At 38.4% G+C, this 12821-nt stretch overlaps 1 protein-coding gene across 1 annotated transcript in view; it reads right to left on the bottom strand.

The window, feature by feature from the left end:
• The window catches only part of Hdgfl3 (HDGF like 3), a 53387-nt gene that overhangs the window by 18747 nt on the left and 21819 nt on the right, over positions 1 to 12821 (bottom strand). Inside the window, exons 2-4 of the mRNA XM_028873804.2 lie at positions 7002 to 7078; positions 1170 to 1308; positions 544 to 699 (exon numbers count right to left, since the gene is read on the bottom strand). Coding sequence (XP_028729637.1) covers positions 544 to 699; positions 1170 to 1308; positions 7002 to 7078 — 372 coding nt within the window. The remainder of the gene's footprint in view (positions 1 to 543; positions 700 to 1169; positions 1309 to 7001; positions 7079 to 12821) is intronic.

Genomic DNA, 12821 nt, shown 5'->3' with positions numbered 1-12821 from the left:
CACACACACACACACACACACACACACACACACACACACACACGTGCGGCTCCCTCCCACACCTTTCTCTCAAGTCTTAGCAGAAACTTCACCTTTGCTTCCCAACTCTGGGATTTTTTTTATCTCATTTACTTCCTTCTTAACTCCTTTCACAATCTATATTTATTTATTATTTACTTGTTTATTGTACCCCCTTCCCTTTTTATGGAGTCGGATTGCCTCACTCCTGCACACCCAGTTCAACTCAGTGTCTGGAGTAGCTTACCCTTCCTTCTTCAACTAAGCATGGAGCACTTTCAGGGCACAGCCTTGAAGAGTCAGGAGTGACTCCCCTAACACCTCAGGCTTTCTGCCTTTCTCTCTGGTATATGACTGCCTCTAAAGTTGTAGTGTGTATGTGTGTGTGTGGGGGTGGGGTGGGGTGGAGGGCAGGGCTGAATCACATGTTTTAGGCAAGCACTTTGCCAAGGAACTATGCCTCCCACCCAGTCCTCAGCCTTTAGTGATAGGAAACATGAGCAGCAGGAGGGGGTGTCCAGTGACCTTTGAAGTGTAGGACTTTTTCCGTTTTGAGCCTCCTTTCTCATTCTTCCTTTTGCCTTTTCCATCTTCTACTCTGTCTCCTTCTTCCTCACTGCTTGCATCTGCAGTATTTCCACCTTCTCCCTCAGTTTCTGAAGAGCTCTGCTGCTGAATTGTCTAAGGAGAAAAATCAGCCAATTACATTTTGAAAAAGAACAAGAACACAAACTGTGGAAACAATCGCTCTGTTTAAATTTCAAAGACTTTGGCCTACTTTTAACATTTTCAAAATAAAGGACTCTGACAGCCAGGCAGAGTGGCACTCATCTAATTCCAGCTACTCAGGAGGCTGAGGTAGGAGGGTTGCTTGTAGCCAAGAATTAGAAGCTAACCTCAGTAGCATGTGAAATCCTGATTCAATTAATGAACCAAATGGCTGTCCAAGTCAATTTTTCAAACGGCCACTTAACTCAGACTCTTGCGGGCAAGAGTTGGTACTTAATCAAAAACTGCTGTAGAGCCAAAGAAGACCGCTGCCTTCAAATGAATGGAAGGCAGGTACCACATGAAGGACATTTTACAAAGATGCACAAGAGTTAAAAGCAAGGGAGAAGAGTACAACAAGAGACTGTGATGCAAACTATTACCTGGTACCCAGTAAATTTCACTCCTGGGTTATTTTCAATTTCCCATAATCCTTCATTAAATCCTTTCCGTTTGTTTGACTTTCCAAACTTGTCTTTGTATTCCTTATATGGGAAAAGGTCTTTAGGACCTAGAAATGCACTGCAGAGATAGATCAGAAATAGAACTGATATGCTGACTTTCAAATACAAGGTATTTAAATATCAGGATCAAATATGATGTCAGATCACATTACAATAAACATATTTAAAGTATATATAAACCCAGTGGGTTAAGCACATATCACAAGATGCTTTAGAAACATATTTCAAAGCAATAAAATCGGATATCTGAGGATATAAAGCCAGTAACTCTGGGCTGTCCAATTTGACTTTACATTAATATTACCAATATGCGTTGTTTCAAACTGATTTTTAGTTACACAGGTAGAACTAGAGCTATTTACTTTGATTGCTTCAATCATCATTTCAAACTAGTATTTATGTTAATCTTACTGTAGGTAAGGGTTTGTGAGATTTAGAATAGGAATTTAAATGATTTAATTCTGTACAGTACTTTAGAATAGTTAGCCACTATTATTTCTGTAAATTGGGTAAAAGGGGGACGAGAACAACCCAGAAGTAGCAAAGTAAATAGAATCGTATCTAATTTAAATCTTTCTTAACTAAATTAATTGTAAGCATTAAAAGTAGTTAAATTCTGTAGCTAACAGACTGGGGTACTTTAAACAGAATCTTTAGCATCATTATTTGTGATCTTAATCTAGTGTGTGAAACTACTGAGGCTCACTTGGGCTGACATCCTTAAGACATTTCAAATTAAAGTTTATGTACCTATTAATTTAACAAATACCAGTTAAACACCTACAACGTGTCAGGCATTGTTGCAAGGGTATTGAGAATTTCACAGAGAATAAGGCACAGCCATTGCCGCCTTCAGGAAGCACAGGTGCTAACAGTAGTGCTGACAGTAGAACAATTAAAATGGTAAATGAAACACATTATTTCTTGTATTCACAGAAGGATGGTATCTTAGTTTCTTTTCCTGTTGCTGTGATAAAACATCCTGACAAAGCAACTTAGGAAGGAAGGGTTTATTTGGCTTACAGTTGAGGTTATTATCCATCACTGTAGGGAAGTCAAGGGATCTGAAGCAGCTAGACACATCACATCCATAGTCAAGAGCAGAGAGCAATGAATCAATGCATGCATACTGATGCTCAACTCACTACATGCATATGGTCCTTCTTAGGGAATGGTGCTCTCACAGTGGGCGGGTCTTTCTATCTCAAATAACCAATTAAGAAAACCCCTCGCCAGGTGGTGGTGGTGACAGCAGCAGCGCACGCCTTTAATCCCAGACTGGGGGAGGCAGAGGCAGGCAGATTTCTGTGAGTTCAAGGCCAGCCTGGTCTACAAAGCAAGTTCCAGGAAAGGCGCAAAGCTGCACAGAGAAACTCTGTCTCAAAAAACTGGAAAAAAAAAAAAAAAAAAGAAAAGAAAAGAAAAGAAAACCCCTCAGAGACAACTTAAGTCTAGATAATCTCTCATTGAAACTCTTTCCCTGGGAGTCTAGATTGGGTCAAGTTGACAATTAAACTAGCCATCCCAGAGGGATAGACTAGGGATGACTTCTATAATTGTAGCTACAAAAATTGGGGAAGACATCTCCAAAAAGGGAACATCTAAGGAAAGGAGGTGAAGGAGCCATCTGTGCTGTTACCTGGGAAAGAACTATGTGTCTGAGAAACACCGAAGAGGCCAATGCAGCTGGAGTGAAATCAGTAACAGTAGAGCGGTATGGGTAAGGTCAGAGAGGTGACAGGTTAGTGACGGATCACTTAGGGCCTTGGAGTACACTGCAAAGGTATTAAGTAATATGGGAAGCCAGGAAAGGTTCTGAAATATGTTAGTATCATCATTTGGCTGTTATGTCGGAAACCAAGTGAAGGTTAGCTACTAGGATGTGAGCAAGAAGTCATAGAAGGCTATCGAAATAAAGTAGTGATGGCAGCTTGAGCCAGAGCATAGTTGGCGAAGAAATATCAAATCCAGAATTCATTCTCAGGCAAGACATTTTGATGTAGAAACTGGATTTTTATCTATAAGGTTTCAGAATGAGAAATAAGAAAGCTAGAGTTGTTATTTACTGAAATGTTATGATTTTTCTTTTGAAGGAAAAGAGTTGGGGTAGAGCTCATTGTTAGGTGTAAAAACTTAAGTCCCAGTTAAGACATTCAAAAGAAGATATCAAGTAGGGAGTTAGAAAGATCATTCTGGAGATTAAAGAAAACTATGAGCTAGAGACAGGAATTTAGAAATCAGCAAAAGATGATACTGAAACCTTTCAGTCAACATGTTAACTCCATTCATAAACTCCATTTTCTGACTGGGTATAGCAAGGATCTTTCACACTGTCCAGCTGAATAAAAATAAACTAACAAATCTATTTATACTAAGTGTGTTGGTACACACCTATAAAGCACATGGGAGGTGGAGGCAGGAGTTTGAGCCCATTCTGGGCTGTGTGAAACCCTGTTTATAAGGGAGAAAGAAAGACAGTTTTATCTAAGAGTGTAGACATGGTAGAAGACCACATGCAGAAGTTTTAAAGAACATGGCCTGCAAAGGGAGAGGCACTATTAGGGGGTGTGGTATTTTTGGAGTAGGTATGGCCTTGTTGGAGGAAGTATGTCCCCATGGAGGCGGGCCTTGAGTTCTCATATATGCTCAAGCCACACCCAGTGTTTCAGACCACATCCTGTTGCCTTCAAGTCAAGATGTAGGGCACTTGATTATTCCTCCAGCATTATGTCTGACTGCACACCACCATGTCACACCATGATGATAATGGACTAAACTTCTGAAAATGTAAGCCACTCCAATTAAATGTTTTCCTTTATAAGAGTTGTCATGATTATGGTGTCTCGTCATAGCAACAGAAAACCTAACTAAGACACCACACATCCAAGACTATTTGGGCAGTACAATTTGGTCTTGGTGGTTTAAAAAGAAAAGACACAAAGTTAAGTGAGTAGAGAAGAAGGTGTGGATCCAGGAAGAGTTGGGGGGAGGGGAAACGAACATGCTCAAAACACAAAACCAAGATAAAATTTTTGAGGGGTGGGTTGAAGTCTTATTTGATGAACAACATAAACATGAGAAAAAACGGACACTGCATATGGCTAGTTTACTTTCAAGGAAACTTGACAGGAATTATTACTCTGGCTTTTGACTTTCTTCAGTCATTGATCTATGTACAGGAAATAACTGTGGGTTAAGCTACCTAAAGTTTGTATTGCCAGCTGGTAGATCTTTAGGGGCACCTTTCTACTTCTAGTGACTTACAGAATGCCTTAAAAACAAATACTTACCAAGGGAATAAAAGTAAACACATAATTTTCATAAAAGGTGCATACAGTAGAAGTGTGATTTTTTTTTTTAAATTAACTTCTGCCTTGTCCCAAAAATGCAACCAGATAATTTGGAACAGGTTATTCCAAGGAAAAATCAGAACAATGGTATGCACATAAAATAATGTCAGGAGTGAGATAAATAAAATACATATCACAAAGCATTATGTATTTATAGGTAACACATTTACTTCTAAGCTTTCTAGTAGCCCAAGAAAAGGCATATATAGTGTTTATTTGATGAAAATAGGACTTGGGTTTAGTTTCTTGCCTCCTTGAGGACTTTCAGCTAGTCCAGCAACACACACACACACACACACACACACACACACACACACACACACACACAGAGAGAGAGAGAGAGAGAGAGAGAGAGAGAGGGAGAGAGAGACAGACAGACAGACCAACAACAAACTAAACTCAAAACAATACCGAGAGAGAGAGAGAGAGAGAGAGAGAGAGACCAACAACAAACTAAACTCAAAACAATACCAAAAAGCCCTTACAAAATATTATTTCCTGAATGATATACACTATTTCTCACATAAGAAAATAAATCTGTCTTCAGGACTTTATTGTGGTGCTTTTGAGACCAGAATGAAGGGAAGTTAGAATGGGAGAAATAGCAAGCTAAGATTCATGCCAAACTCTGTAACATTTAAATGAAAATAAATGACACAGTCAGAGTGTGGCAAGACTACAAATTGCCCACCAGCGTCACTCTCCTCTTTTTTTATTAACAGATCACTTCTCCCATACTTTAGAACTGCTCAGCTGGAGACCATTTTCCAGCTTCCTCATTGCTGTGTGTGGCTCCATGAGCAAACTCTTGACAACGGAATGAAAGCAAGCAGAAGTCATCTAGGGGCCTTTCTTGCCATTTCCTTCCAAGGCATCCTTGTTTTTCACTCTTCTTCTCTCCTCCCCTCTCCCTAGAAGATGCACATATACAACTGAAGCATGTTAATATTTAAAAATACGCTGGGTCTTCGTGAAGGCAAATGACTTTACCCCCAGTACTCAGGAGGCAGAAGCAGGGGGATCTCTGTGAGTTCAAGGTCAGCCTGGTCTACAGAGTGAGGTTCTCACAAACAAAAGCACACAAGAGTAATACATCAAGAAATGGTAGGGTCTGAGAGAGGGTGCTGAGTTCTTAGAGCAATCTGTCTCTCCACTTGACCTGTGCCCACTTCTGTATTATTGTAAAAGAAGAAAATAAATGTCTATATTACTTGAATCTATATATTAACAAACGTAATTAGGAAACCTTAAAAAGGCAGTATATTTGTTTTAGGTCTAAAGGTGAAAGAGCTTGAGAGAACATAACTTTGTCCTATAAAAAATGAGTGGAAGAAGCTTCTCTAAAGGGGACATCTATAGAGTTCCAAAAGGGGTTACTGGGAGTGCTAAGTCAACCACTCTATGTCTTTACAAGTGTCCTGAAAGGAGACCTTGGGTTGATAACCAATATTTAAAATAGAAACAGAAACGGCATTCAAAGCAATGATGTGTTTTCAGTAATCAAGACTTCTATGAATAACAACTTATTTTATGGTTTGAATTTGAAATGCCCCCTCTCCTCTGCTCATATGTTCGAACATTTAGTTCCCAGATGGTGATGCTAATTTGGGAAGCTGTGGAGTCTTATGAGGTGAGGCCTGAAAAGAGAGGTCGTTAGAAACATACCTTTTAAGCTATATCCATCTCTGGCCCTGGCTTGCCATGTCTACATGTCCTAGTCCATCCTGTAAAAACCTATAACCAGATGGGCGGCGGTGGCGCACGCCTTTAATCCCAGCACTGGGAGGCAGAGCCAGGTGGATCTCTGTGAGTTCAAGGCCAGCCTGGGCTACAGAGCAAGATCCAGGACAGGTACCAAAACTACATGGAGAAACTCTGTCTCGAAAAACAAAAACAAACAACAATAACAAACAAGCAAAAAACCCTATAACCAAATATTCTTGCTGACACACTCTACCATGCTTTCCCTGCTGTGATGAACTGAAGCCATGAAACAAAATAAACATATCTTCCTAAAGTTGCTTCTGTTGTGCTTTACTTTGTTACAACATGCAAAAATAACTAATATACCTTACAATAATAAAAACATGTTAAGTTTGGTTACTTTAGAAGTGGATATAATGACTAACAACATATAAAATAGTACAGATTATGGATAAGTATGTAATCTAGTGGAGTAGTATAGATCATGGATAAGTATGTAATCTAGTGGAGTAGCATAGATCATGGATAAGTATGTAATCTAGTGGAGTAGTATAGATCATGGATAAGTATGTAATCTAGTTGGGTAGTACAGATCATGGATAAGTATGTAATCTAGTGGAGTAGTATAGATCATGGATAAGTATGTAATCTAGTCAAATCAGAGAGGCTGAAACTTAAAGCTATTTTGTTAACTTACGTTTCATGGGTACCAAAAAAGAAGATAGGATACTTGTTGGCTGGAGGCTTCACAGCTCCCTCTGGGAGTTCGTCAATCTATTAAAGATAAATTCAGTTATGAAATAATGCTATAAACACAATATAAACATTGTTTTGATAATTTATTGCCTATTATAAAATAATATTAGTGTAATGAAAATTCTAATAGTTTTTTTCTTAAACCTAGCAAAATTATTCTAAACATCCTATTTGGTCCTACTTAAAACTGTAAATTGTTATCCATTACAATAATTTATTGAGGCCAAACTATTAATTTATTTTGATTCAACTCCTAGAAATCTGTTCTAGTGAAATAAACAACAGAGAAACAAAAGCTGTACTTTTAAAAGCAATGATAAACACACATCCCTAGCATACATTTCAACATAGGAGTTACGAGAACTAATAATGCATTACTATGTAATCATCGGTCTGGACCATGCTGAGTTTGTAGCTCCAGCCACGTAAGCCTTAAAGATACACATTTATTATTTCACTTCCATGTTCCACATTCTATAGCTTTTTGTTGCATGTATCATTCCTATGTATGCATCTGAACCATTTCTGGCATTTTTAAAAATAAAGAGAAGTCATGTCTTCCCAAGATCTACCAGTTCTTATGTACTGCTGAGGTTGAAAACTTCAGAGAGGATAAGGTCAAAATTCCTTAGAATATTCCAAGAAATGGTCACTCTTCTCCTCATATCACGACTCAACAACATGAAACTAGACGGACTTATTTATAAGCACGCTATTTTTAATTCTGTTGTTGAGACAGGGTTTCACACTGTAACTCAGGCTGGCTTGAAACCCACTGTAGCCCAGGCTGTCTGGCAACTTGTAGTCCTCTAGCCTTTGCCTCCTGAGCACTGGAATTACAGACAAGCACCAGCATGCTCTTTTCTTTCAGTCTTCTCTGATGGCTGAACTTCCCAGTTTTCCAGAGACATTTATTGCTCAATTACAACAATGAATATTTGTTTACAATATTTTGTTAACAAAATAAGCTACAAGAAGTCATCAGCAATTTCCCAAAATGCTTATCTAGAAATGGTTTCTAGTTACAATACAGCTTTCTAATTTTACCCTGAACATTTCAACTCCTGCATTCACAAATGAGGGACTCTGAAATTGAAGATTAACATGGTAAATCTACCTGCTGGTCATGCTTTTCTCTGGAAGCTAGATATGGCTACAAGTCATGACTCTGTCACTACTGGCTATGTGATCTTGGGCAATTACTCAACTGTAGTTTCTTTGTCTCTTCACATGACACACACATTGTTACTGTGACTATCAAATGAAAGGCAGGTTAGAATCCCTAACACCAGGTGCTCAATAAATAAATGATAAGATAGTTATTATTACCATAAGCCTATGAAACTTTCTAGGGGCTGTATCTTGTTTGTATGTGTGCCTGCATGTGGAGGGCTGAGGCAGACATCAGGTACCTTTCTTCAATTGCTTTTCACCTTTCATTTTTGAAACATGGTCTCTCCCTGAACCTGAAGCTTATTGATTCCACTAGCTGGACAGCCAGTGGGCTTCAGGGATCTGCCTGTTTCTACTCTAGGATCTGAACTCAGGCTCTCATATTTCCTTACCAATAGTCATTCCTTAGCCCCTGTAGGAGCTACATCATGTTTAAAATTTTATCCCTAACACTATTGCTTAAATATGGTCTGAGAGTATCCCTCAATAGTTCATCTGTTGGAAGCTTGGCTCCCCAATGTAGGGATGAGAAAAAGCAGTAATACCTCTACTGGAAGCTACTGGGAGGTTGTCCTGGGAAGAGATTACATAAGGTAGTTCTCATAGGATCCCCGCGTTCATTCTTATAAAAGCCAGAGCCCGCTTCCTAAATTACTCGCCATTTCCTATCTTTCTATGAAGTAGTTCCCTCTTGACACATTTCTACCATTATGCTACCATTCACCATGAGGTAATGAAGGGAAGGGACCCTCACCAGAACTGCTGACATGCTGTTTGGACTTTCAGCACTCACCCACAAACTGACTAATTCACTTATGTAGGTATGACACATAGTGGTCATCAGTCTTTGTTGGTGTATGGTAAAATATCTAACATAATGGGAAAAAAAACCCTCATGACTCGTTAAGAAAAAACAAAACCTTTATGTTCATCATTGATTACAATTATATGTATGTATTTTCATAGACAGAGACTAGGAAGGAATAGGAAATTGTAAACATCTAAGTGTGAGGTCAGTGGTATTAAAGGAGAAAAATTTTCCCTTTTCAACTTCCTTTTTGTTGTCATAATTTGCAAAAGAAAATCTTTATATCAGAAAACTATAATTACCATTATATAAATAGAAAATTTATTATATTTCTTTATTGCTGCTGTTTTAATTGAACCTCTTAATGATAGAGACTGGGTGGTGGTGGAACACGTCTTTAATCTCAGCACTCTGGAGGCAGAGGCTGGTGGATCTCTGTGAGTTTGAGGCCAGCCTGGTTTACAGGGCTGGTTCCAGGACAGCCAATGCTACAGAAAGAAACCCTATCTTGAAAAACAAAAACAAAAACAAACAAACAAAAAGATCAAGACAAGTCATTTCAGTGTGAAGAATTTTGCCTCGTTTATTTCTGAAAATTAAAAAAATATATGACCAGATTTTCTAATTATAACATGTTCCAAAATTAGTCTGATGACTGTAAACATTCTTAGAGCTAGTCAGCACATGCATGGGCGATGTTTTTAGTTATTGGACAACGGAAAGCACAGGACTAGAGCCCCCAGGAATCAGTGTTTAAAGAAGCCTCAAGTGATTTTGACCCATACTGTAAGACTTGTCAGCCTCTGGCGGTTCTTGTAGATGAGCTGTACTGTTTGTATTAACATGAAAGTCCTCTAAATCTTTAGGCCTTTTGTATTCGGACTGAAAAAAAATATATCAATGCAAGCTTGTTTTCCTAATTCTTTAAGGAAGTACTATTAAATATGTAGCCTTTTAGAAAAAAAATCTTATAGAAATTGGAAACTCACAAGCAGTTAAAAAATAGGAATCAAATCCCAGGAGTCAAAATGAATTACGGAACAGATCAGACTGGTTTGATATAAAACAGGCATTCGTCTGATGAATAGAATCACCATTGTGTGATACAAGCAAATGTTTTGTTATTTAAAATAAGATGGGCTTGTTTTCTTGTGTATTTTTAAAAGCTAATGTTACTTCTACATGTTTAAAAATAAGAAAAATGTAAACAAATTACAATTCTGAGATTTTTTTACTTTTTTTTTTTTTTTTTTTTTTTTGTCTCACTAGGTAGCCCACACTGACTTCAAACTCAATATCCATTTGACTAGGCTTTCTGAGTGCTGAGATTATAGGTATGCTCTACACACTTAGCTCCTCACAACTATTTTTCTTTGTGTGTAACTGCATATCTGTGTAGAGGCCAAGAGGCCATGGGGTGTCTTCCTCTAGGGCTCTATTTTACTCCTTCAAGATAGGGTCTTACACTGAACATGGAGCTCACTGGTCAACCTTGGATTTGTTTTTAAAAACAAAGCCCCAAATCCTCACTTTTGAAGTTATCATTCTTTATGTGAAACACTATTGTGGTGTTCTGACTATCTCACTATTTTTAGATGTCTAAAAGCTCCTATCTTCTCTGATGTTGCTGGTAGAGTTTAACATGTTAATTAGGTTTATAGCAGTGGTTCTCAACCTTCCTATTGCTGAGACCTTTTAATATAGTTCCTTATTTGTTGTGACCCCAACCATAAAATTATTTTTATTGCTACTTCATAACTGTAACTTTGCTACTTTTATTAGTTGTAATGTAAATATATCTGATATGTGACCCCTGTCAAAGAGGGTTGTGACCCACAGGTTGAAAACAACTGGCTTAAATGACAAGATCTGAAAGTTCAACACCACCTGATACAATTGGGAGGGCCTCTACTGACAGCTCTCCCGACTTGTACCTATGGACACGGCCCTCATACAAATCATCTTTCCAATCAAAGACATCGGGCCGAACTCCTACTATGCCCAAGTAACAGCATTCAGTTCCCTGTCAACCCCTGAAATTATTCTAGCAACCAAACATATCCTCCTGTGGTAACCACATGGTACCTGATCCTACTGAAACTATGAACATTTACATGGTCCACTGTTTCTGAGTAGAACTACCATTGACCCTGTGTAGTGTATGGTGTCTTTTTTTCACTCCAGGCTTTGAGTAATGCAATTAATAATCTGTTGCCTGTCATATCTGCCTAGTATTGGGTATTTAGCCATCCCCACAACTATACAGTAGGGGATGAATTAGTGATTAAAACGCACCAACATGAGGGTAATGGAATCATGACATGGAGACCAAGGGATTCCACATGGTGGTGAATAATTTGAATAATTTGTGTGCTTATTCATTCTGAGAGTCTAGTTGGTGGCTGAGGGTGATAAGTGGTGAAGGGTCAGAAGTCCTAAGGAGCAGGGCCTAGGGAAAGACACTAAGGTTCCTCCCTGGGCAAAATGTCTTCTCTTAGAAGTGATCATGCTCAGTTCTTTTACTTCATTCAAATTTCTGTTCGGCTTCATCAGAAAGATTTCTTTACAACCTACTTCAAAACCACTTCCTTCCCTATCATTCCTCCCCTTTCTGTTTTAATATTTTTAACACTTTTATGACACAGGAATGTATGTCTGTACATATCTGTCTCTTGACATTGAAATAATCTGTTAAAGTTTTGTTTTACTACTGTAATCCCTCTGCAAACAGCAATGCCTGAATGGAAGAAGTTTTAAGTTGAATCCTAACTCTATGTGCCGTGTGTCTGAAAAAGGGGGTAGAAATAGAATCAAAGTACTGAATAAAGGTTGGGAGATAGCTTAGAGGGTAAAATTGTTTGCTGCCCATGCCTGGCAACATGAATTTGAGTTCCATTCCAGGAACACATAATAGAAGGAGGGAGCTGACTCCAGAAATTTGCTCTCTGATCTCTCTGCATGCTGTGGCATATGCATGCCCCTACTCACAGACGCAGAGTATCTTGTTTGATATAGGTTTTTCCTATGTTTCATAGAGGTGCCTCAAACCTGCAGTTCTCCTATGTCAGCCTCCTGATGAGTTAGGACTGCATGACATGTCGCTGTATACAGCAGACATCATTACTTGTTTATTAAAACTATTAATCATTTTCCTTTGTGGCTTATGAGTTTGGATCTTGCTTAAGGGCTTTTGCTAGTCCCAGATTACAAAGAACATTTCTCATGTTTCCTCTACCACGGCTTCCCTTATTTATTTAGAGACAGGGTCTCACTCTGGCCTTAAATTTAACAATCGTCTTGCCTCCGCATCCCAAGTGCTTGGATTATAGGTATGAACTACAATGCTAGGTACTTTCGTGGTTTTAATGAATTATTTTCTTAACCTAGAAATGTGCCTGAAACTGGGTACAGGGAAATGGACAAACCATAGATAAATGCTAGTAATGCAACTTACTACAAATACTTAAGAAATGTGTACCATTCCTTTCATTGTAAAATTTAAGAAAGATACCATAGCCTAACAATTCTACTGCTAGCAAACAGTCTATCCTGTGGAAGAGCCTGAAACCACAAAGAAACCAATGTTGACTTGAGCTCTCCAACCCAAAGAAACATAAGGCCATTAATATAGGTAGAAATGGTCAATAAATGTTCAATAGTATATACTACCGTAAGCCCTCATAGACCATAGAGTCATGATCTATTATGTACTTGAAAAGCTAGTAATTTATCAAGATCAAGTGGATACACACTGGGAAAAAAAAGGTAATCTCATAAAAC

The sequence above is a fragment of the Peromyscus leucopus genome, chromosome 1 (genome assembly GCF_004664715.2).
Source record: "Peromyscus leucopus breed LL Stock chromosome 1, UCI_PerLeu_2.1, whole genome shotgun sequence".
Taxonomy (NCBI): domain Eukaryota; kingdom Metazoa; phylum Chordata; class Mammalia; order Rodentia; family Cricetidae; genus Peromyscus; species Peromyscus leucopus.
The sequence above is the reverse complement of the archived record's forward strand: the minus strand, read 5'-3'. Positions and strand labels throughout refer to the sequence as shown.